Raw genomic sequence first — 26515 nt, 5'->3', positions numbered from 1 at the left:
ACATTCTGAGGGAGCTAATTCTTTAATTTTGATATTTTATTTAACGATGTATTAACTTCACATTTGCCTAACATCACTGGAATTGGTAATAACTACATTTCTGATTTTGGACACCTAGAGTCTCCAAGCAAACTGCAACAGCGTAGGTATGTATGGAGTATAGCTCGACGGCATTCAACCCTACTTAACACAGTTCAGATTTCAGATCTGCTGTTCAGTGAACATGCGAAAACGAAACGAAGGAGGCACTTGGAGATCAGAAGAAGAGAGCACCCCTGAGAGCATGTTTTTTTATTGCATTGAATAGATATTTAGTATTGCTTAATAGTATATTTTGCCTCTAATTGAGGTTCTGGCTGATATGTATATCTATTATCAAGCAGTACATCTCACTTGATGGTATGTGTCAGAGGAAGAACAATTGTTTGTATACATCTGAAGTCTAATTAGTGTAATATGTAGTTAATCGGCGCTATATGCAATGGAGGGGGAAAAAAACTGGCCATCCTACCCTATTATTTCCTGGCATAGTTGTCTCATAAGTGGTGCCTTGTTGATATCACTTGTGAGATTCAGACCTGTCTTTGGTCAGTTGACTAAACAACAACATATTTTGGTAAATGTATCTTCATCTTAGATTGAATGGTTCTTTCATTGTATATGTGAATAAAATGTGTTGGCTCTTGAAAAAAGGAGCTGGCTCCTGAGAATTTTTAATTTTTTCTAACCCTGGTAAAATAATGTTTCATTACATTATAAGCTACCTTCAAATAAATACTTTATCATTATTGTTATTAAATCCAAGGGGAGTATTTTGTACATGAGTACTATTTTTGTTGTTCCCCGACTTCTACAACAGAATTACGAATAAACAGATGTACACAGTAGAGCCTACCAGAGCTTGCAGGGAGATTGCTTCCCTGTAAACTGAACTGCTTTGACTCGCAGTGCTCTCCATACCAAGCGAAGCTAGTTATGATCGCCGTGTACCTAACTTCTATTCAAAGTGACCAAATGCATGCTATAATAACAAGAATGAGTCTGAGGATTGGCCGCGAGAATACCTGAAATTTGCCTTATAGTTGGGGAAATTTTGTAAAAAATCCCAACCAAATTATCAGCCAAATAATCAAACCCACATGCCTAACAGCATAGATCATGCTTGCTATTCCAAGGAAGTCTCCAATTCCAACAACAGTTCCCTTATTTCGTAATTGAGATACAAGTTACGCATCTAACATACATACTAGTGTTACAAACCTTCCTTCAGTTTAAAATACACAGTGTTCTCAGGGTCGTAAAGCTCCTCAGTGAATGCTGCATGTGCTTCGTACCACGGAGTGACCTTTTCGAGAGGTACTGAAAAGTGCGTATCTCGTTGTTGCTGACTGTAGTCTGCACGCAGGAAATTTCCATCACTATCAGTTCTGAAAATAGTATATGAATGTAAATAAAATGGAAGTTAGAGAAGAGTGCTTGAGTCGAATTGATGGTGATGATGATGATGATGATGATGATGATGATGATGATGATGATGATGATGATGGCAGTGGGAATGAAAATGAGCATCTAGTGTCTTACGGTTATATTAGTGTGACAATTATATCTTTCACAAAATATTTGTTAATAAAAACATGACTGTCAATGTATGAAATAATATATACTGAAATGAGACCACTTTTCGAACTGGATTATTCCATAGATTTTATCTTTCACGCTCGTGGAAGTAGAGTGGAAATGGCAGTGCACAGTGCAGCTGCCCTTGTGCAGCCCACACTGAGCACTCAGTTATTAGTCGAGATAAACCATAGAACGGACAGTTTTTTTACAATTTTAAATTGTGAAAGTGCTAAAAAATGCTTAGCTTTTCAAAGTGTGGAAAGATAAAATGTGTTCACTGTATAAAATGTGCTATTTTTCTTTATTAAGTTATCTAATTGTATAAAACATGACGAGAAAGTACTGTGAAGCTATAAAAACTGATTTGGAGTTTTTCGCGAAAATAAATGTTTAAGCATTCCTGATGCAAAAAAATTGGGTTTTGGAATGCAGTCAGTTTTTCTGTCTGTGTACAGCAATTTCCTCTAAACTACTGTTCATACTCAGCATCTATTACTCATTTCAGCACAGAATAATACCACAGTCTAGTATATACAGTCACGAAGCTTGACTTTATGAGGGTACAGGAACAATAGACTGTGCCGGTACTATTTCGCATTGTCTGTGATGAGGCGATAATAGCGATCCTATTCTAGTAGTTAGCAACTATCTATGGATGCATATTTACTACGTATTGAGCTTCGTGACTGTATAAACTGTATAATACCGTACATATGAAAAGTAATGATATTTATTAAATTATTAACAGTTCCATATTTGGAAAAATAACATAGAATGTTAGGCCTAATTGTTCAAAATTGCTTCTAAAAACGTTTTTTTTATATTATCATCTCAGACAAAGTTGTTTAACGTAGTTGTGGCTCCATTATAAAAATTATTGAGACAAAAAATTAAAGTATAATTATATCTACATAAATTAGTAAACAGTCCACTGCTGTGGGGTAACAGCATGTCTGACTGTTAAATGAATGGGCCCAGATTCAAATCCTAGTTGGGACAAGTTACCTGGTTGAGGTTTTTTCTGGGGTTTTCCCTCAACCCATTAAGAGGAAATGCTGGGTAACTTTCTGTGGTGGACCCTGGACCCATCCTGCCAGCATTATCACCATCTCAGTCAGATGCTAGATAACCATAGCAGTTGATAAAGCGTCGTAAAATAACCATTTAAAAAAATTAGTAAACCTGGCCATTATAGATAAAACGGTACAGCAAAAAGAGGACTTTATTTTTCTAAAAAATTGATATTATCTGCAATATTGTTTCCATATCCATGTGTGCGGACATTATAAGAATATTGCTGGGGTAACTTACGATTGTATTTCCAAAATGAAACACTTACAGTATCTATTTACAGTATACATTTAGTTAACTTATTTTAATTCTCTGCTATTCATTGCATTTATATTACCATGTTATTGTACTTACAAAATGACAGGTGACCTGTAGAGGCTGTAGAATGAGTGACCACCTTCTTGACCTATATCACACCAGTCAACTGGCGTCTCTGTTAGCACTTTGTACTTCTCTGGTTTCTCCCTCTTGAGTTTCTCAGAAATGTAAAATGCGTCTGTCACTTGACTTTCCCCTCCTGTCGTCTCTGTTTGCACCAGACAGTGTAGCAGGTTGAGCTGTTGGTAAAATATAATGTAGAATAATTTTAATCATCTGTTAAAATAAACTGTGGAAACAGTGATTCTATGATATGATATTATATATACACAGGGTGTTTCTGGGCTAGTGTTACAAACTTTCAGGGATGATGGGGAAGGGCACATGTATCAATTTGAGATAAGGAACCCTGGTCCGGAAATTTATTTTTTATTTATTTTATTGAGTTATTTTACGACGCTGTATCAACGTCTAGGTTATTTAGCGTCTGAATGAGATGAAGGTGATAATGCCGGTGAAATGAGTCCTGGGTCCAGCACCGAAAGTTACCCAGCATTGGTCCGGAAATGACTGAGTCGAAAGTTACAAGCAAAAATAGTTGTGTGGAAATGAAATAATTTTATTCCTCTGTACACCTTATTTATGTGTATTTATCTGTACATATTACACATACTGTATTCATCTGACGTTGTTTACGTTGTCTACTTATATTATTCCGTTCAGTGCACTGTCTGAGGGGTGGGGACAGGAAACTACACTGAAGCAATGCAGATAGCGTAATGTGTAACGGACATGGTCGGTCCTGATATGCACGTCTGTAGACAGCAGTGTATGTGTACAAGTTGCAGTGTCCAATTGATCAGTCCTAGTGAAATGGAGGAGTACACGAGAGCGGAATATGCAGACCTGATTTTCGAGTATGGATGAGCCAATGGGAACAGTAGACAAGCTCACAGATTGTATCGGGGCAAGTACCCATGTAGGAGACATCTGGTCCATACCATCTTTCCACGACTGTTCCAGAGGTTAAGGAAAGGAGGGCACGTGATGCGAAATTACAATTCCATTTCCACAGAACTATTTTTGCTTGTAACTTTCGACTCAGTCATTTCTGGACCATGGTTCCTGATCTCAGATTGATACATGTGCCCTTCCCCATCATCCCTGAAAGTTTTTAACACCAGTCTAGAAACAACCTGTATATATAAACAGATTATAATGGTCTAGTAATTCAGAAGAAGATTTAAACTCCCATCCATTGCTGTTTTTAGAATAAAATTTACTAGTACTCTTTCGCCCCATATCATCATGCAGGTAAAGGTATTTACTTTATTCGCCATGAAGGGTTATAGGTGTAGAGTGCCATTAATTTATGACCTGAGCACTAGAATGTGGTGATGTGGTAGGCACAATAATCTGACATCCTATAGTGCTCAAAAAAGTTTTGCATATAGTGATTAACTGTAGTTTCTGTAATCAGTACTGACTGTCATTACATTTCAAGTTAGAAAGGATGTCCAACAATATGAAAAAATCTTTTATCTTACCAATTTAGGCGAACAGATAACAAACACAGCATAAAACTGAAAATGTGAGTTTTATACAGAAGAAAAAAAAAACAGCTCGAACGCGACTGGGAATGCAGTGCACCAAATGATCCAAATCATTCTGGAGCAAATTGTCCCACTCCTCAGTGGCAGCTTCAGTCATTTGCTGACGGTTAACAGGAGGGTTTTCAGTATCAAATATAGCCTTCTTCAATAAAATTGTGCCCAGGCATGTTCAATACAGTTCACAGTGGAGAATATGCTGGCTACTCCATTCTGTGAATGCCATGTCTTTCCAGACACTCGTTGACCAGTTCTGCTCTATGGAGTCGAGCATTATCGTCCACTAGCATAAAGTCTTCACCCACAGTATCAGCAAAACCTGTACCTACAGGTTCGAGAATCCTATCTCTGTATATCTGAGCAGTCATTTTGTTCTGGATGGGAATGAGGGGTGTATGTCGTACAAACATGATCCCACTCCAAAACATGACGGAGCCTCTATTGTGATGATGGCTTTCCAGGATCACAGAATCGCTAACTCTCTCATGGGGTTTCCTCTAAACCCGAATACTTTTGTTGTATGGATGCAAGCTTATGGAGACTTCATCAGAAAACAGCACACGATTCCAATCTTCCTGGCACTATTCCCTATGATTTGTTGTCCACCTTATGCATGCTGTCCTGTGTTGTGGCTTGAGTGGAGCTTTCCACAAGGGTCTCCTTGATTGAAGGTCTAGTCGGCCTGGGTAGCGCAGTCGGTTTAGCGCTGGCCTTATGTGCTCGAGGTTGCGGGTTCAATCCCGGCCCAGGTTGATGGCATTTAAGTGTGCTCATGTCAGTAGATTTACTGGCGTATAAAATAACTACTGCGGGACAAAATTCCAGCACACCAAAGACGCTGATACAACCTGGGAAGTTGCAAGCGTCGTTAAATAAACCATATATATTTTTTTTGAAGGTCTATGTCATGCAGTCGATTTCGAACCCTCTGGGTTAACACATTCACTCCAGCAGCCCTGAAGAAATCATGACACAAAGTGGTCGCCATGGAGGATGGCTTACTACAGGCCAAAAACCATACATACCAGTCCTTCCTGTTGATTATTTTACGTGGACGTCCCTGCCGTTGTTTGAATATCTCTGCACTTTTTCCACAGTCTGGAAACGTCACTTTGATGCACTCGTACATGAGCAGTGACATCTGCTTGTTGCATACCTTCTTGCAGTAAAGTTACAATTATAATCCGGTCCACAGCTGGAATAGGTACTCTTGCAATGTTTACTATGCACTGAATGCTGTATTCACCCTTACTAAGTGTACAGGTGAATTTGATAAAAACGCCAGGCTGAACAAACCCTCCCTTTTGGCAAGGCTTTGAATCTTTGCTCAGTTCAGAGCAACATACCTTCCTTATGTAAATTGCACTAAGAGCAATCATATCTAAACACGATTGACGGAGCATAACATAAAATATGTCCATAAAATATGTTGCGACAGTTTCTACATTGGACAGACAGGCAGATCATTCCAAACTCGATACAAAGAACACATTAAAGCAATAACCAGAGGACACAATACATCTACATATGGCGAACACATAACTAATGCTAACCACACATACAATAACGTAAATACAGACATGGAAATCCTACACATACAACCCAAAAACCAAAAACTCAACACACTAGAACAATATGAAATATACAGACACACCAAAACACACCCTAATCAAATTCTCAACACACAGATAAATTTCAGAACACACACTATTTGACACAACTCTTCATCACACGAACGCACCCACACAACAGGCAGCGAAGTTGAGATAGCGCCAAGATCTAGTAGGCTCTGAGGATGGTGTCAAGCAACACCGAAACAGCTGTAAGCCACACATGCTTACATAATTAACACGAGTAAGATCGCCATTTAATCAATTATTTATAAAATATGTGTACTTGCAATATGCAAAACTCTTTTGAGCACTGTATTATGCAGGTAAAGCCAAGATTACAATAGTTTCCAACATACATACATACATACATACATACATACCTACTTATAAGTTAGAACACTTTTAATATCTCTGAATATAAATATATTGAATATAAAACTTGCATAGGGGGAGGAAATTCATTCAAGAAGAAATGGAGTTTAAGGTGATTCTTTGTTTCAATTATTTCATTTTGATTACTTTGGAAACGTTTATTTCAAAATAAAATGAAATCCATTCTTGTGTGTTTTTTTTTTTGTAAATTTGTTCTTCAAATAATAAAATTGTGCTTGTTTCTGAAGATGTGAATCAGTCACATTCAACGTTATTAAATTAAGAAAGGATTTTGAAGATTTGGATCCCCAGTTCGCAGGATTTTCTCATCAGACTCAGTGCTTCACAGAATCTAGAAGAGAGGCTGTTAATTGAGAAACGAGATGAGTTGTAATATTTCAAAATTAATAATCACCTACAGTATACATGAGTAAATAACATTCTTTTGAGACTGAAATTGTGCCTTTATTTATATATAAATTACATTTTTTAAAGTTCTATTAGTGTCCAAAGTGTCCTTATTTTTCAGTAACCTAACGTGTGATGATGTAGACTTCGAAGTGTACGATTTTATAGTTATATTGTATTCTCCCATTTAACCTGGGAAGAATAGAACTTGCATCTTTGGCGAGATTAACAATTATTCTCCTCTTCCTGTGTGGTATTTAACCTCAAGGACTTCAAGTCAATCATTTTCATTTTGTTTCATCTCTATCCCAGTAGCACACAAATTTAAATAGGTACATACCCCTGGCTTGTAGTGGTAGTATGGCAAGTCTGTATGGATTTGCAGGTTTCCTGATGTGTATGCGATGTTGCTGGTACCCGGCTGATGTTTCACCATGTACTCCTCCCTGTGAGTTTTCGAAAACAAATAAGTATCCAAATGCCGTTAATATCATTTCAGTATGTGAATAACAGTGCTCAAATAAAGCAGAATACCCCCTCATCCCAAAGAAAATTGTTTATAAATAATTGATTAAATGGCGATCTTACTCGTGTTAATTGTGTAAGCATGTGCGGCTTACAGCTGTTTCGGTGCTTCTTCACACCATCCTCAGAGCCTACTAGATCTCGGCGTCATCTCGAACTTCGCTGCCTGTTGTGTGGGTGCTTTCGATTATTGAAAAGTGTTGAAATGTGGTGTCAAATTGTGTGTGTGTTCTGAAATTAATCTGTGTGTTGAGAATTTGATCAGGGTGTGTTTTAGTGTGTATGTATATTTCATATTGTTCTAGTGTGTTGAGTTTTTGGTTTTTGGGTTGTGTGTGTAGGATTTCCATGTCTGTATTTATGTTATTGTATGTGTGGTTAGCATTAGTTATGTGTTCAGCATATGTAGATGTATTGTGTCCTCTGGTTATTGCTTTAATGTGTTCTTTGTATCGAGTTTGGAATGATCTGCCTGTCTGTCCAATGTAGAAACTGTCGCAACTATTGCATGTGAGTTTGTATACGCCTGTGTGGTTGTATTTATTTGTTTGTGTTGTTTGTGTGTTGAGATGTCTTTGTAGCGTGTTTTCTGTTCTGTATGCTATGTTGTATTTCTGTTTTCTGAATGAGGATGCGATCTTGTGTGTGTTTTTGTTTTTGTGCGTTAGTGTGATGTATTTCTTGTGTTCTTGTGTTTTGTGTGTTTTGTGTTTGTTGAGTTTTTGACACCACACTTCAACACTTTTCAACAATCGAACGCATCCACACAACAGGCAGCGAACTTTGAGATGATGCCGAGATCTAGTTAGGCTCTGAGAATGGTGTGAAGAAGCACCGAAACAGCTGTAAGCCGCACATGCTTACACAATTAACACGAGTAAGATCACCATTTAATCAATTATTTATATTCAAGTGTTAAAAGTAGTGTACGAAAGATTCAACATGGAAAATTGTTTAAAGAAGTGAAACTCTTGTTTTAAAATACTTATACTTTTCACATAAGAATTTCAATCCTATTTAAAATTAATCATTTTTACCTATTCTATTTCAACTTATTTGGTGAAATTATTTGATTTGGGTATTAGAGAAATGCTTCAAATTTCCAGTGGCAGTCAGCTCTGACTTAAGGGAGTTAAATTATGTTTCAGTAAACCTTTAGAGTGTAGAGATAATTTAAATGACATTTCATGAAAATGCATACCGGTATACAGTGCGATTATTCCCTTGATACCCTGACGCAAACAAGTTCTGCCTTGCAGGCAGGAAGTATTATACTCTCGAAAATATTGCCTGTGTAAGCGCGGCCATTATGTGAGCCATTCAGAGCAGAAGTGGTGTAAGTCAAAATTGGGTAATGAGGTTTAAAGTAAAAATTCTATAAAATACAGCGCAAAGTAGCAATTAATATGTCCTTCGTGCTATCCACTGACTACTAATAGTTGAAATAAATGGAATATTAATTGCTACTTTGCGCTGTATTTTACAAAATGTTTACTTTAACCCTCATTACCCATTTTTGACTTACACCACTTCTGCTCCCAACGGTTCATGTATAAATAGAGGCTTATTGATGTAGTTGCTGAAATGATTTATTTTATCAGTCATCTACATATTGATTCACGTTACTTTAAGTACAATGATGATTATTCCTGAATTGGAAAATATATTTTCTATATGTGAGGCAGCACTGTATTCCCATTAATGCAATGTTTTTAAATGTGATACAAACCCATAGTGCGTCCGTTTAATGAAGGCAACTCTGGAAACAAGTTTTCTGAGCTGATCTTGCTGTGGTGGTGTATTTTCAACAATAGCAATCCCGTAAGTAGAAATATTCTCTAGCCAGTCCAAGAGTTTTTCATCACTGGAACATATTTTTCAGACTTATTAAATTTAGAACAGTTTATCAAATATTCGTTTAGGAAAAATAAATCACAATATGTACTCACCTCTCCAAAATATCACGGAATTCATACTTCTTGAGGATGGTATTGAAATCGGCAGTGTTCCAAGGAATCCTTGGCATTGGATAGTGTTGGTTCAACCACTGCTTGCGCACATTGTCTGCAAAACTTCTCTCCAGTAGCCAGTTGACGTCATAGCTACTTTCATGGCCATCACTCCACACCAGCTTCAGTTGATTATCTTCTGCCTGTACATAAATAAGTATAGAGATTACATTAAGGCAAAAGCTGTATCTCTCCAGTATTTAAGAAAATCTTACAGGGTAGATTTCAGTTTAAACTTTTAAATCAATTTTATTCCTCAAGGATTGAACAAATGCAATTTCTGTAGGACATGCATGTTGATACGAGTGTATTCAGGAGTTGTGAAAAGGGATGTATTCCACCTAGTAATAAGAAATTCAAAATTAAAAAATAAATATTGAAAGCAGTGTTTCCTACTTTATTCTTCCTTATTTCCTTCTATCTTTGTACATTACATGTTTTTTCTTTGTAGTTTTAAATTATTTTTATATACAGTATAAGAAATTTTATATTGTTTATTCATTGTATAGTCTGTTACATATTACTGTACAGAATTTTGTTTAATTTGAATATAATATTTTTCTATTCTTCAATTTTTGTACGATAAGCAATTTTGTAGAGTTTATGAGTACAGTACGTCTGTTATGCTTTAATTTTAAACTTTCCTTCAGTGGCGAAGCTCTTAAGAGGCTTTTGAGGTTTAGCCTACTCAAAAAATTAGGGTTATTATATCTAGTAACAGTAGAAGTTCATAATAACCATGTATCGTAACACTTGGTTTCACTTTGATCCTTTAATATATTAAATTCATTGTTGGCAGTCATTTCACTGTGAGAGGCTTGTGGCAGAAGCCTTGTAGCGAGGGGCGATGGCCTTGCTCACAGACAGCTGCATTCGCATGCTTGAGGGGAGGCCGGGGAGGAAAGGGTTTCAATTCATTACGACTCAGTATCAGGATGTGGGGCTAGCCTCAACCGCAATATAATATGCCACGCTATATTAGTTTTCTGTGAATGCACTGCATTATTGAGTATTAGTTTAATCAAAAGTGCATGCTTGTGTATGTTACATACTAATTTTGTGTAAAGTGGCTCATACTGAGAGAACCATTTGTAAGTAAGTACAGTAGTGTGCAAATTAATCCGAACACGACATATTTTTACATTTTCTGTCATTGTTGGCCTCACAGCTGCTCATACCGCTTTAATTGACATCTGTAGTACGTGTAATTCCATTGTTGAAGGTCTGTCGTTATTATTTTTTTTATAATATGTGACATTTTGCCTGTCGTTTTGTACTTATAAGCATTTCAGTTGTGTTGAAGACTTAATACTGCAATCCTGTGTACATTCTGTCGTCTTCACAAATGGATACAACTCCACGAAAATGGTCTAAAATTATAACATTAGCAGAGAATTCTTCTATGACACAGAGGCAAATTGCTGCAGAATGTCACATCGGTTTGGCTACTGTTAATTCGATCATAAAACGGTACAGGGAGACTGGATCCATCACACCCCAGAAAAAAGGAAACTGGGCCGGAAAAGGAAGACTTCACCTGCAGATGATCGTTTAATTGTCAGGAAAAGTAAATTAAATCCTGGACTAACTGCTGTCGACTTAACCCGCGAGTTAATGGCTACCACTGCACTGGGGCGAATATTCACGTCACAACAGTGCGGCGTAGGCTTTTGGAAGCTGGACGAAGGGCTCGTAAGCCTATTAAGAAGCAACTGCTAACCCCTGTTATGTGCAAAAAACGCTTAATGTGGGCAAAATTACATCAACACTGGACAGTGAATGACTGGAAGAATGTACTTTTTTCCGATGAGTCTCATTTCGAGGTCCACGGCCACCGTGTTTCTTACGTACGGAAAGGATCCGAAAAAGTAACAGCAGCTCATCTCCAACAAACACCCAAATACCCCCATAAAGTAATGTTTTGGAGTTGTTTTACACATGAAGGGCCTGGAGCATTAATACCTATCAAGGGAATGATGAATTCTGACAAATACAGTATATTCACTTATTGGAAACCAGAATCGTACCCCAGCTGCAAAAATCATTTCCGGATGGCAGAGGTGTGTTCCAACAAGACCTGGCACCATGCCATACATCTCGAAAAACTACAGAATTCTTCAACAAGAAGAATATTCAGGTACTCCCCTGGCCAGGCAACTCACTCGACATCAACCCCATTGAGAACTTGTGGTCAATTTGCAAAAGAAGAATGCAAAAAATGGATTGTTCTACAAAGGAGAAGATGATTTCTGCCCTCATTGGTGTATGGTTTCGCGATGAAGAAATGAAGAATATTTGTGGGAAATTAGTGGAATCCATGCCAAATCGTCTCAGAGCTGTTATTAGGAACAAGGGAGGCCACATAGATTACTGAGGTATGTCTTAGATCCTTTTTTTATCCCGTTTGAGTGTTTTTGCATAAGTAATTACGTTGTTCGGATTAATTTGCACGCTACTGTAGGTTATACAGTGAGGTTAATTGGGGACGCTCTGGTTTTGATCTGCAGCCGGCCCGACTATCAATGTATTGGATACCATGCGGAACCTTATACTCACTCCAAAGCTACTTGAAACCACGCCCCTATTCGCCAGATTCCGAACTGATAACGTCTAAAGTACAAGCTTAATAAAAACATTAATGATTCAGCAGGAATTTTAAATTGTTACATTTGTCTGGACCAAACAGTCGAACAGTCTCTGTCTTCCTTTCTTGAACATAAATTTCATGGGATCTTATAGGAATTGAAAGCCACCCCCATTAATAAGTAACTGCCAGTTAAATATTTGAGCACTGGTTGCTTCTTTCGTGATCAAGTTGATGCAAAGAACAAAATTAGTCTCATTTCTGAACTTAGTATAGTTATGACACGAGTTTAACATCACTGCATGAATATAATTAAAAATTATATAGTTCATATAAAAAGAAACATGATCAGATTAAATGTTTACTGACTCACCGTTACATGGGTTGGCTTGTTGTTGATGTCAAAGTATTTCCAGTCCAGTGTTCGTGACTGCATTGACATGTTGAAGCATTTGGGACACTGACAGTTGTCTCGGAGCCACAGACTAGGGTACTGGTGCTGTTCTCCATTGGAGATTCCAATAGTTATCATAGTTCCATTAATGTCCCTTACTGCACTCACCAGTCCTGCCTGTTACACAAATTATCCACTGTCATAATTATTCATAATAATTCTAAAACGTTTTATCTTTTATTTGTTGCTCTAGAAGTGACATAGGGACACATTTGTAAAGCTGAGATACTAAATAACAATGAGACTGAGTTATTGGTAACACCCTTTAGAATAGAACTATCAGTACATTGAACTACCGGTACTTGTTAGATTTACGTTGCATGTAAAATAATTTTGTACCTTGTTATCTAGATATTTACACTGTTTATACCGTGAATTTCACTGCCTTACACTGCTATTGGAAAAAATCTCTTCCCAAGTAATTTTTTTTTTGGCGTGCAGGTATGTTTAAAATTAATGTAGGGAATATAATGGTAAAACCGCAAATATATAGAAATTTCAGAAAGAGTTAATTTGTGGCTTTCGACCACCCCCTTCTCAGAAAATCTGCGGCATAATCATAGAATAGTGTAATTCTTTTAATGTCAGAAATCTGACCGCAATTTTTTTTCTTAATTCTTGTATATACTCTTTTAACACTTATAGTATAATCACTGATTAACTGTTAAGGTTTTTAAATTAATAAATTACGACTTCACTGTGTTAACATTTTAAATGATGATGTTATTACTGCTATACCTGATTGACTAGTTTCAACAGATGATGAAAATAACATCGAAACTAGCCAATCAGGTACAGTAGCATCATTATTTAAAATGTTAACACAGTCAAGTCGTTATTTATTAACTTAAGTAACTTAAGAGTTAATCAGTAATGAAAATGTGTTTTATTTTCAAAGCAACTCACTCTTTGGCATGTTACTTCCTATAACTGATGAGAAAAATATGTCATAAACTTGTTAGTAGCTCTGTTAAATGCAACAAATTAATTGAGATAAATTTTAAAGGAGAGTAAGACCATATTGGACTATAGAACTCAGTGGCGGTTCCTCAGAGGAAGGAAGGGAGGAACATCCTCCTCACATTTTTCTTCTTGTGAAAGTAAATACCAAATAAAATATGTACCTTAAAATTCGAGGAAGATTCGATAATTTTTAAGTTCATAGCTATAAGTAAACCTTGGTTGATCGAGTTTTAAACGACCCGTGCTGATGTGCTGTAGAAAACTGTGAGAAGGATGCGAGATTGTTTGTGTTGAGGAAAGGCAATCCTTTCCTCCTTCACTGCAGTTAACACACATAGACAACAGCGCACTAGCGGCCAGAGAAAGAAGCAGAGTTTTAAAGCAAGTATATGGAATGGAGAGGGAGGAGATCCTCCTCTGAATCAGCGCATGGGCAGGAAATAGAAACCGACTGGTCATGCAGCAAGCTCGCTACTGCTGCCACCTAATGATCTTGCATTCAACCAGACTATAACACGTCATCTAGGAGGAGACACAATAAAAACAGTTTTAACGCAAAATTATAAGACACCATATAAACGTTTTTTAAATTATAAATGAAAATATATAATTCATTGCACTTTATATGTATAGGGTACTATTCATGAGGGTATTTGAAAGCTAAAGTCGGGTTTGTATAAAACAAAGAGGAAGTAGTTCTACGTTAGTATCGTAGATCTTTCGGCCACTGAAATTGACTTCCATTCATTGTCTACTAGACAGGACAACATCCAAGATGTCAGTTTTGTACAAATATATTTGAAATTGAAAGTACTCCAAACTACATTATTTTTAACATAAAAAAATTAATCGGCCAAGGGTAGCTTTGAAAATAATGGTAGTATGACTTTACAAGAACTGACATTCTTCAAAAGCATGTGATACTGAACTTGTAAAATGTACATGTGGCAACACAGACCATGTGGGTGGGTGCAATGTTCTCGCTTTCCTAACAGATTATTTTCCATTCCCACTTCCGTAAAACGGTTCTGGTTACGTGTTAGTAGCCGGTCTCTTCCAACACGTGTGATGCTGTAGTGTACGCGAAAATGTTGCGAGGTTGTGAATTTCCTTGTAACATTTAATTTGTGCAATTATTCAACAATGAATGGAAGTGAAAACATATTATATTTTGGACTTTTATTTAGGAAACTCAGCTTACAAGAACAGATTATTGCTATACAAAAGGGAAGCCAACCCGAACACTATCTGGTCTTATATGTATGCATGTAGGCTAATTTGTAGCATGTTTCATTCAAGAAGGTGTCATTTTGTGCAGTTAACTTCTTTCCTCCTCTTAAGAAATATGCGGGAGCCGCCACTGATAGAACTGACATGGTAGGTTAGACAAATGAATGAATGGATATACAGACGGACGGACTGACTGACTGACAGACAGAGAGTTGGGTACGCAGAATTCTTAACATTATATTGAATTTTGTTTTAATATGAATTTATTTCACATACAGTATATATTTTCTCATTCATAATAATTACTGCTAAAATTTTAGTTTTGTTACGATTACCTGGTTTTGAAATGAGAAATGTTCACGCTGTCGTTAAATCACATGGTTATCAATTGAGAAAATTTTATGATGTGATTAAGTCACGTGGTTGCATTAAACTTTCAGTTTATGTGTAAGCTACCTTTTCTTCTGCGTTTGGTTGAGAAACTGGTCCTTGTTGCTTGACTTCAGAGCTGTGAACAAATCTAATCCCTGAGGTCGAAGAAGCAGTGAAAGAGAATCGTAACTGTCTGCTGGTCTTGAGGGACTGAACTTTCTGCCCAAACTTGACAGAGGAAAGGACGAGAGTGCGCAGGTTCTGCATCGTTGTTCTGGAAACAAATATATGGTACCTAATTATAATACAATTTGTTATTAAAATCGATTGACTTCAATTCAGTATGATAATTTATATCCATCATGAGCTGAACACTGTCATGGGAATATACTTCACTTTCGAAACTATTTCAGTTATTCTTTATTGTTTTTTATTAATTCTCAGTCTTTTCAAGAACTTCTTTGTTCTGTAGTTAAAGTAAGACGAGACCAGGGGCGTATTTTGCAGACTACCGGGGCTACCAGCGGTAGCCCAAGGAAATTACAAAAGAAAAAGTTTATAATATAACATAATGTAATAATTTTGTATTATTAGTTTTACCATAGTAATTAAAATTAAAGTAATTGTTAGATTTATATGCGCTCTCTGCTCTCGAAAAGAAACAAGTTGTCAAGGCGGCATCGCTGGAGAAACCGCTTGCACGTGAGGTAGCCTGTGACCGTTCCGCGCACGCTGTCCTTCGCACAACTGCCCGTCCCCCCCGCTCCCTACTGTTTCTATCGTGCAGTGTAGGCCGTGAGTTGCCGCTCTCGTGATCGGTTTCTTCACAGGCGTGAAGCAACAATACGCTTAGTACGCTAGCTCTGAATGTGATTGTGTTCTTGCAGTGCATTATTTTAAATCTGTGATTTGTTCGAATGTCTAAGACTTATATTAATTGTGAATTATTAAGTTTTTAATTTCCCAATTAAGTGATATTGTGAAAAATATGGCAGAACAAGTTTCTGGAGAGGTTTGTGTTGAAAATGACTGTGTAATAAAAGGTTTATTAAAAGTGCCTTTTAACCGTCGTACATAACAACGAGAAAGTTGAAATTGTGGAAATGGAAAGACCAACTCCAGAGTTAAATTTGTCCATGGACGTAAAAGAAAAACAGCGAGAGTACACACGCCATTTCACTTCAATATCATATGGTAAGTGGAATTGGTTGTGTGGTACTTCTAAACTGTCTAAACTATTTTGCTGGCCATGTTTGTTATTTAGCCGCGAAACTAATGTGTGGTCAAAAGAGGGGTTTTCTAATATGAACTCCCTTCGAACGGCAGTCCTAGAATACGACAAATCAAAAGCTCATATTTGTAGTAGCATGAACTTTGCAAACTTTGGAAAGACTAGAATTGATTTACAGCTAGATAAGCAAAAAGCTCTCACATCAACCAACACAATGCTCTTGTGAAAAAAAAATCGGGAGATTTTACTGCATCTTATTAACGCAGTCTGCTTTCTAGGAAAACAAGAATTGGCTTTTCGGGGTCATAACGAGAGTGTGAAATCAGACAATATAGGAAATTATATTGAATATTTAAGTTCCTTAAGTGAATTTGACCATTTACTGGCCAATCATCTTGAGAGTTCAACAGTATTTCGTGGTACTTCTCCCGCAAATCAGAATGACTTAATATTTGCTATAAGTGGGGTTATGATAAAGAAAATAAAACCTTTTATGGCCATTGTTGTTGATGAAACAAGTTACTGCTCTAATCAGAGTCAATTGTCCACTGTTTTAAGATACGTCGACAGTATTGCCAATGTTCAAGAACGGTTTATAGGATTCACAAATGTCAGTTCGGACAAAACTGCTGCTGCTTGGTTTCAGCATGTAGAAGGTGTTACAGCAGAATACAATGTCGGCAATAAGTTAATTGCACAGACATACGATGGTGCTTCAGTTATGGCGGGAAATATTAATGGCTTGAAAACAAAAGTTCAAGAAAAATATCCTCAAGCACTATTTGTCCATTGTTACAGCCATGTTCTCAATTTAGTTTTGCAACAAACTACTTCATCCATTCCAGAATGCCGCATTTTTTCAAAACACTGTCGGGTTTAGCTGCATTTTTCTCATCATCTCCTAAAAGATCAGAAAACTCAAGGAATTTATGAACAAGAAACTCCCAAAAGTAGCACCAACTAGATTGAATTTTGCATCTCGGCTTGTAAATACAATAAAGGAATACAGAGAAAAACGGACTGCTTTCTTTAAAAATATCATTTGTAATGACTCTGAAGAAAACTGGGATGATGCTGTAATTGTGCAGGCTCAAGGATATTAGAATTTTTTCACACAGTTTCAGAATATATTTCTTCTTGAAGTCTATGCTAGAGTGTTCGCACATACAGATGTGCTCTACAATATTCTTCAGACAAAAAGTCTAGACATAGCATACTACTTTCAATAGTTGCAAGAGATATTAAAGTTAAAAAAATACTATATCCGAGTTCATACGTAGTGGGTTTCCGTCCATATGGAGTAATATGGAAAATGAAAATTCTTCAGCCAATACAATGGAACCACCATTAAAGCGAAGACAAGGAGATGATGAATTGAAATACAGGCAGGTGTACTACAGCATACTAGATCGTATGCACATGAAAATTACTGACAGATTTTCTGATTATGGAAAGCTTCAGTTCACACATCTTCTAGATTCTCAAAAATTTTCTGCTTATAGAGAAAACTTCCCGAATGAGGCACTAAACAAATTATTTCAGTCCTATAACAGTCACTTTGATCAAATACGTTTGAAAAATGAATTAAGTGTAATATATTCAGCAGAAGTCTTTGATTTTTCGAACAAACCTATCCATGAAATATTATCTGCCATATATGAAAACCAGCTGAACCAAGTTATTCCTGAAGTTCTTAAATTGGCAACATTAATTGTGACAATACCAGCTACGTCAGCATCAGTAGAAAGAACATTTTCTGCGTTGAAAAGAATAAAATCCTACTGTAGATCAACTCATACACAAGAACGTTTATCCGGCTTGGCACTGATGTCCATTGAAAAGTCATTTCTACAGAAACTTTGCAAGTGGCCCAACTGTAATTTCAATGACGAAGTCATCAACGTATTTTCGTCCCAATCAAGACGTCTGGAATTCACATAAATATGTAAGGAATTTTATTATAGGGATTTTAAAATATATTTTGTGTAATAATAGGGTCAGTGGTAGCCCAAACCCTTTAACCAGTATACGCCACTGGACGAGACTGCCCTTGCCTTTCCATCAGTCCAGGCATAATTTCATATCATAGGCGGAGAGAGAACCATTTCCTTGGGGGAGGGGGGGCAAAGCAAAACCGTAGAATCCCCATATAACGGGGTTATGGGGGACGTCATTTACCTCCTCCCTTCGTTATAGCATAACTGTGGTACAGTATATCGGAATATAATTATTTAATAAAGGTATTTTCGGGGGTATATTTCTTACAGTGTTACATCCATATCCGCGATGTTTTGGACCGAGTTATATAGGGCTTGAACTGTAAGTCTACTAAAAATTATAGTCTGATCCGTGTGGGCATGGATAATATGAATTTATTATTTTAAAGCTATTGTGATAGTAGGAAAAATTTCTTGCTGGTTATATTATAATTAAAAGGTGGGAGTTTCCATATATGACAATCAACAATGCATAATCTGAAAGGACAAATGAAAATCGTAGATGATTAAAATGGCTACTACAAATCAACAGTGGGCACAATGTGTTCTTTGATATGCTAAATTTGAGAGTGTTGAAAGAGTTCAAAGGGAATTTCGGCGTGAGTATGGTGTGAATAATGTACATAAATACGATTCCATAATGTTGTGATATCGAACATTTGTAGAAACAGGTTCTGTGTTAAAAAAATAAACATGCAGGAGGTCACAGGCGAAACCCAGTACGAGAAGCAGCTATCTCTTGACTTGGCCCTCAAACTCCCCAGATGTAACCCCTCCTGACTTCTTCGTGTGGGGTTTTGTTAAAGACATTGTCTATTTACAGAAATCTAGGAACATTGATGATCTGAGAGTAAGAATTACTCAAGCTTTTCAACAAATCACCCCTCTTATGCTTTTGAATTTCTCCTCTACAAGCAAATGAATGAATGGTTCGTCCAACATCAACTTATCTCACCTAGGCAGTTCGGTTTCCAAAAGAATAAATCTACAGTATTAGCCCTGGAATACCTCGTCAAAGAAGTCATTACAGCATTTGAAAACAAAAAATATCTCTCTTTAACACTGTGTGATCTTACTAAAGCATTTGATTGCATATCCCACGATCTTTTAATAGCTAAGTTACAACACTATGGTATTAGAGGAGAGAGTTTAAACCTTATCAGATCTTATTTAAAAAATAGAAGACAAATTGTTAATATATCAAATAAGCTCTCTGATGTGAGACTTGTCACTAATGGAGTTCCTCAAGGCAGCATATTAGGCCCTTTTCTCTTTCTTGTATTAATAAATGATTTACCATTCAGTCTGCCTCAAGATCTAATCATGTATGCAGATGATACCACCTTAATAACATCTCACTCAGATCTTAACCAGTTAAAGTTGTCACAGATGAATAATCTTAACATAGCTAAGCAATGGTTTCACTCAAACAAGTTAATGCTTAATGAAGAAAAAACCCAGAAACTAATCTTAGGCCTCCCCAACACACTAGATAATTAAATATCTTATGTTAAACTGTTAGGTTTTTATTTGGATCCAAAATTAGGATGGCACAAACACATAGAAAGTATATGTACTACATTGTCGAGAGTAATTTTTGTTTTTAGGAAGTTAAGGCCATTGGTTTCAACAGAAACTCTCAGACAGGTATATTTTGCACTGTTTGAATCTCACATTAACTATGGAATTCATATATGGGGAAGTGCAACAGGAGTCAATAGCATCTTATTACTACAAAAACGAGCACTGAGGGTAATATTCAATAAAAATACCAAGGAATCATGTAGACCACTATTTCCAGAGTTAAAGGTAATGACAGTTTACAATCTATTCATTTACAGAACCTTGATATCCCTTAGATCCAACATAGATCTTTATCAGACTAGATCAGATATACATTCCTTCAACACAAGAAATAAAGATAAATTAGATTACACAAGGTGCAGATTGAGTGTGAGCTCAAATACCTGCTTTTTTAATGGCATAAATATATTTCATAAGTTACCATTGGAGGCGAGAAAGTTACCAATAAATAGGTTTAAGTCCTGCATACATAGATGGTTGCTGAACAGACCTTTTTATTCAGTGAATGAATTCATGGAGTGTGATGTAAATATTGTATTTTAGAAATGTAACCCTTTCTTTATATTTTAATTTGTCTCTTTGTATTTTAATTATACTTTTGTCCTTATATAAATGTGTTAACCTACAGCATACTCTGTTTATCTCTCAGTGTTTGTTTTGTTTATTTCTCAGTGTTTGTTTATTTGACTATGTTTGTTTATTTGCTTATAATTATTTGTTTACTTGTCTATATTTATTTGTGCTAAGTTTGTTTGTGCATGTGTGAGTGTATGTGTGCGTGTGTGTGTATTATCGAACCTGACGATGTCATATCCAGGCCTTGTACACTGGTTTCTGACAAATAAATATTATTATTAATATTATTATTATTATTATTATTATAATGGACATGGGCTGAATTGCATCACCATTATGAGTTGTGGGGTCATGTTGAGCTCTGAGGAATCTCCCATCTTTCAGTGTTGTATGCACAAAGTTTCGACAAATGAAGTTCAGTAGTAAATGTCTTACGGTGTTTTATTTTATCCATATCCAAACAGATCACCTTGTCTAATAGGGTATAACTTAAAACAATCTCCCTCTTCTTTTTCTTTCATACAGAAAAACATCCATACATCAATAAAACTACCTAACAGTGCTAACAGAAACTTTTTTTATATGAAGTTTATCTTCCTGATGATATCATATGAAATGTAAAAACTAATTATTTCATTTAATCTCGTCTTTAACTTTACACATTATACCAGGATCACTTTTCTGTTTTCTGCATTGTTGTGTAACTCATATTTCTCCAAGTGGCGGCCTGAACACCTGCAGACTTCTAACACATGAGTACAAGCTGTTACAAAAGAAACATTACAGTGCTTCCATTCCTTAAATGAGACATAGCAATTCTTATACATTCAGAAATTTAAAATAAATGTTATAGTCCAGACATATGATCTGAAGACATTAATTCAACATTTTAAGCATAGCAATTTAATCATACACAAAAGGAAAAAAGATCTTTTGAATTCAATATTTTCTCATGTTAATAGAACAAAAAAAGAGTTGAGACAGGTTTGGGGGGCCGTGCCCCCCCCCCCAATAACTCCGCCTATGTTTCATATAGACATCAAATAAACTCTGAAGGTGAAAAAGTTAAACGAAAACTCTTAGGTGCCTAGTCAAGTTCAGGTATTGGCATCAATTCCAGGAATTTTCGTTGATAGAGACAGTTCTTTTAGAATGGTATCTGGTTTTCGATTTAGCTTAGCTTAGCTTGGCTTGGCTTGGCTTCAGAGAGCTGAACCCGGGATGGGTATGTAGGCCTACTTGTAAAGCATGCTTTAGCTCATTGTACGCCATATACAGTACATAAATGCGATGATTGTCCAAATTCAGTACTTGACCTGAGTGGCATTTGTGAATCTGATGCTGACAGGTGGGCCATTCTGCCTCGACCTCTGATACAGCCAGGTTCCATTTCACGGATGAGTAGCCTGATAAGCCCTAGGGGCCCGTAACCCCAAGTCCTTCCTGATCAGCCAATGCTGAAAGGTGGGCCATCTTGTCTCAGCCCCTGAGAGCCAGGTCCCATCCGCACATGAGTAGCCTGATAGTGATAAACTCCAGAGGCCTGAAGCCTCAAGAACTTCATATATGAGTATTGGAAAGCCATACTGCCCCCCAAGACTCCACCACAGCCTATTCTTATTATTGCAGATGATAGATGAAATGAGATGGAGATGGAAAGTGTTGGTAGAATGATAGAGGGAAAAAGGAGTACCCCGAGAAAACCCTCTGCAATGTATGCTTTGTCCACTATAAATTAATCATCACAAACTGAGATTGAACTCAGGCCGCTTGGATGGAAGACCAGCACGTTTAGCACTTGAGCCACAGATGTGGTGTAGTAGGTGCCTGGTTTGTGCTAGTATACCAAAAAGTGTTAAAGTTTTATTTTCTGCAGTGATTTAGTGATTTCTGTTTAATGTGTGTTAGCAGAGAAACTCCCGTCTACAGGGTTGTTTCTGATCTCTGATAACAAATTTGAATGACGTCATGTGCATCAGGAATCACACCGACAGCTGAACTGCGGCAAGAGTAGTGAGTGATTTCATAATCAGAGTGCACGGTGTATCACAGTAGCAATGCCCAAGTAAATCGAGCCTTTTTTGGGAGGGGTACATAGCAACACTTTCTGATTGCCAAGTACAGTTACGTGAAAATCATAGGAGCCTGCAAAAAACGTGGTTTCGTTATTTCCAAGAAAGACGTCTTGTGTGTACCTAATAAGACTAGCAAAACTCGGCTGGGATTAATTCCAGAGTGGAAAAAGCAAGCAAATCCACCCCCCCGACACAAGTCGCCGCACCTCACGAGATGATACAAAATAATTCCATTAGAGCTTTACCAATCTTATTAAGTACAGAGAAGGTGCCTTTCTTGTAAATAACGAAACCTCGTTTATTGCAGGCTTCTTTTATTTTCACTTAAATGTACTTGGCATCGGAAAGGGTCGTTATGTACCCCTCCCAAAAAGGCTCGATTTTCTTGGGAATTTCTGCTGTAAGTCGCCGTGCACTCTTGACTATGAAATCACTCACTACTGGCCTGTCACTTCGCGCCACAGTTCAGCTGTCGTGTGACGCCTGACGCACATGAAGTCATTCAAATTCGTTATCAGACATCGGAAACAATCCTGTAGTATCCATATACCCTATGTGCTTCTTCTGTAGTTGGGCTTTATTGGCAAAGCTAATGTTAACTGCCTTTGGTAGTTTTTTCTTTTAGATTCTTCGACCTTGAGACGTGAGGGAAAGACGAGAGTCATGTTTTATATAAAGTTTATAAAGTCTTATCATCATCTACAGCATGATATGAACTGCCATCTTTGTAGTCATTAATTAAGTATTAACTACGGCATTATTACCACAGTCTAGTAGGCCTATATACAGTCACGAAGCTTGAGATGATGAGAGTACTAGCACAGTCTACTATATACAGTCGCGAAGCTTGAGGTGATTTTTTGCAAATCTCGTGATAAAGCGCTCCATGCGGTTAGCAACTAGAAACAATAGACTGTCCACGGTCGACTTTGGACTGTGTCGTATTTCCATCGAGTGCTAGCTCGTTGCGAATTTCACATTGATGCTTGTGAAATGTTCGTTATTGGTTGTAATGAAAATGTTAATGACTAAAATACAATAATTGGAATAATAATATTTTACTAGAGACGTAGAAAAATTAAGTTTGTTTTAATGAAATTTATTGATCACGTTTTATTTTCAATTCTGGTGGGATTATTATTGCTTAGGCCTACTTTTTTTTTCAAAGGATATCTTTTTAATTATAGCTGTTAATTTTGTTGTTATTTTTATTTGTTACTTTACTAGAGACGTAGAAAAAGTCTGTTACAATAAAATTTATTGATCACGTTTTATTTCCAATTCTGGTGTGATTATTATTGCTTAACCTCATCCCACATTGTTAACCACGTAAGCCTACACTACAAGTGCCGGTACACGTAAGTTACTCCATTAATTCATATTTCCATTATTATTGTTGTAAAGGAAAATGCAAATTAATATTTATTAGTTTCATAGTTCATTATCGCTATAATCTTGAATGAGTGAAGCGATTATAATAAATTTCAGTTCGTTTTGCACAAACAAAAATAATATTAACCTATTTCTTGCAGGTATCTTCGAGTTTATGGTGGAATTTAATATACTTCATTAAAATAATAAATTAACTTTATGCATTTAATATTTCAATAATGGAAGGAAGGTGTTAATTTTTCCAAAAGAACACAACGAAAGTGTAAGATATTTTGTCGTCTACTAAGAGAGAGATCTGCGATGATGAGGTGACAGTAGCGATCCTAGTGGTGGGCAACTACCCATGTTTGCAATTTTAATACATATTGAGCTTCGCGACTGTCTATAGTAGACTGTGGTACTAGAAACAATAGCTGTGCCGGTACTATTTCGCTTTGTCTGTGATGAGGCGATAGCAGCGAATCTAGTGGTTAGCAACTGTTTATGGATGCATATTACCTACGTATTGAGCTTCGTGACTGTATATACTAGACTGGGTTATTACCGTAAATCGCTACTCGATTATTATAGTGAAGGAAAAAGTGGTTCTAATAATTACAATTCTAGGTAGAGTTGTAGGTACTTTGTTTCAAAATAATTGTTGCATACTTATTTAAGGTAGTATTACCACAGTCTAGTATATACAGTTACGAAGCTTGAGTTTATGAGAGTACTAGGAACAATAGACTGTGCAGGTACCATTTCGCATTGTCTGTGATGAGGCAGTAGTAGCGATCCTAGTGGTTAGCAACTATCCATGGATGCATATTTACTACTTATTGAACTTCGTAACTGTATATACTAGACTGTGGTATTATATCTGAATATCACATTATCTATAACGTTAAACATTGCATTTTGAATCAATTTCAATTACGGTAGATAGATTTTATATTATACAACAATAGTCTGTCCCCGTCTTTACAATTCTGCTCATTTCTTCTATGACACATATATTCGACAAGTTTTCTTCTTATTTTGTAGTGTTGACGACATTGTGTTTTCAAGTCCGTGGAAAGTTATAGTAATGAATAGGCCTAAGGGTTTTTTCTTTACGAAAAGGAACATAAAAGATTTCGGAGACCAACCCAAGTTTTCATTTGAGTCAAGCTGTTGTTTAAAAAGAACAGGAAGTCAAGAGGAGTAGAATAGGAAGTGGACTAGTGTTTTTCAACAAGCTTATTAGTTATGTAGTATCTTACTATGTGTATTATTTCGGTGGATATTCAAGCTTGTATGACCGCATTACAGGCATGAAACTTTTATCTACTCATATAGCAAATGCACTGACTCTAGTGGGTAACCTCAGTGAACAGTGTCCACAGGAGAAATACTGTATAGGCTATTGAGCTTCACAATCAGATGTTGGCTAATAACAAGTAAGCATATACTTTAATATCATATTTGGGTATGATTTGGCTAAACTAGCGCAGGCAGAATTAGTTTCCTTCGTACTCCGCTTATACACTTTCAAGTGTTTAAAGCTCTTTCTTCAGTCATACCAACATAACTTAGGTAACATTACGAAAGTTCCACGCTAGTGTACATTCAAGCTATACCTTACATATACGAATCTGTGACAGGTTAGGTTAGGCTAGTTTAGGCTTTTGTTATGCCTTGCATAACCTGTGACACGTTAGTTTAAGATTTTATTATGCCTTGCATATACCGGTACGAATCTGGGCAGGATTTTCAATTGCTGGGAAAAGGCTGGTGATTTTTTGTTTTGTGATGTCAGTACTGGTCACTTCTGAAATCACCAAAACTATCTATGCGCTAGTTTAACCAATGATTCTTTCGTTTCTTGAGTTGAGTTGTCATTTAGAGGACACTATGAATCTGAAACTTCTTCTAATTCTGGCATATTTCGATTTGAGATTGAAATCAGTGCTGATCTGGAAGCCCTTCCAGAAAAATTCACAGATTTTAAGAAAATTTAAGAATTATTGAGAATGCGCATTTTGAAGTGCAAGCTTGATGTGATTATGTTTTGAGGAGATGAAAGAAGAAAATACTTACTTTTTAAGTGTTATACAGTAGCGTGCAAATTAATCCGAACAACGTACTTACTTATGCAAAAACACTCAAACGGGATAAAAAAAGGATCTAAGACATACCTCAGTAATCTACTGTATGTGGCCTCCCTTGTTCCTAATAACAGCTCTGAGACGATTTGGCATGGATTCCACTAATTTCCCACAAATATTCTTCATTTCTTCATCGCGAAACCATACACCAATGAGGGCAGAAATCATCTTCTCCTTTGTAGAACAATCCATTTTTTGCATTCTTCTTTTGAAAATTGACCACAAGTTCTCAATGGGGTTGATGTCGGGTGAGTTGCCTGGCCAGGGGAGTACCTGAATATTCTTCTTGTTGAAGAATTCTGTAGTTTTTCGAGATGTATGGCATGGTGCCAGGTCTTGTTGGAACACACCTCTGCCATCCGGAAATGATTTTTGCAGCTGGGGT

General features: G+C 36.7%; 1 protein-coding gene across 1 annotated transcript in view; it reads right to left on the bottom strand.

The window, feature by feature from the left end:
* The window catches only part of LOC138707690 (gamma-butyrobetaine dioxygenase-like), a 32210-nt gene that overhangs the window by 2462 nt on the left and 3233 nt on the right, over positions 1 to 26515 (bottom strand). Inside the window, exons 2-8 of the mRNA XM_069837491.1 lie at positions 15234 to 15423; positions 12504 to 12701; positions 9487 to 9689; positions 9267 to 9401; positions 7353 to 7458; positions 3046 to 3248; positions 1261 to 1427 (exon numbers count right to left, since the gene is read on the bottom strand). Coding sequence (XP_069693592.1) covers positions 1261 to 1427; positions 3046 to 3248; positions 7353 to 7458; positions 9267 to 9401; positions 9487 to 9689; positions 12504 to 12701; positions 15234 to 15416 — 1195 coding nt within the window. The 5' untranslated portion in view covers positions 15417 to 15423. The remainder of the gene's footprint in view (positions 1 to 1260; positions 1428 to 3045; positions 3249 to 7352; positions 7459 to 9266; positions 9402 to 9486; positions 9690 to 12503; positions 12702 to 15233; positions 15424 to 26515) is intronic.

Source organism: Periplaneta americana, chromosome 10 (assembly GCF_040183065.1).
Source record: "Periplaneta americana isolate PAMFEO1 chromosome 10, P.americana_PAMFEO1_priV1, whole genome shotgun sequence".
NCBI classification, from domain to species: domain Eukaryota; kingdom Metazoa; phylum Arthropoda; class Insecta; order Blattodea; family Blattidae; genus Periplaneta; species Periplaneta americana.
Note: the sequence above shows the minus strand (reverse complement) of the source record. Positions and strands in the feature narration are given on the sequence as shown.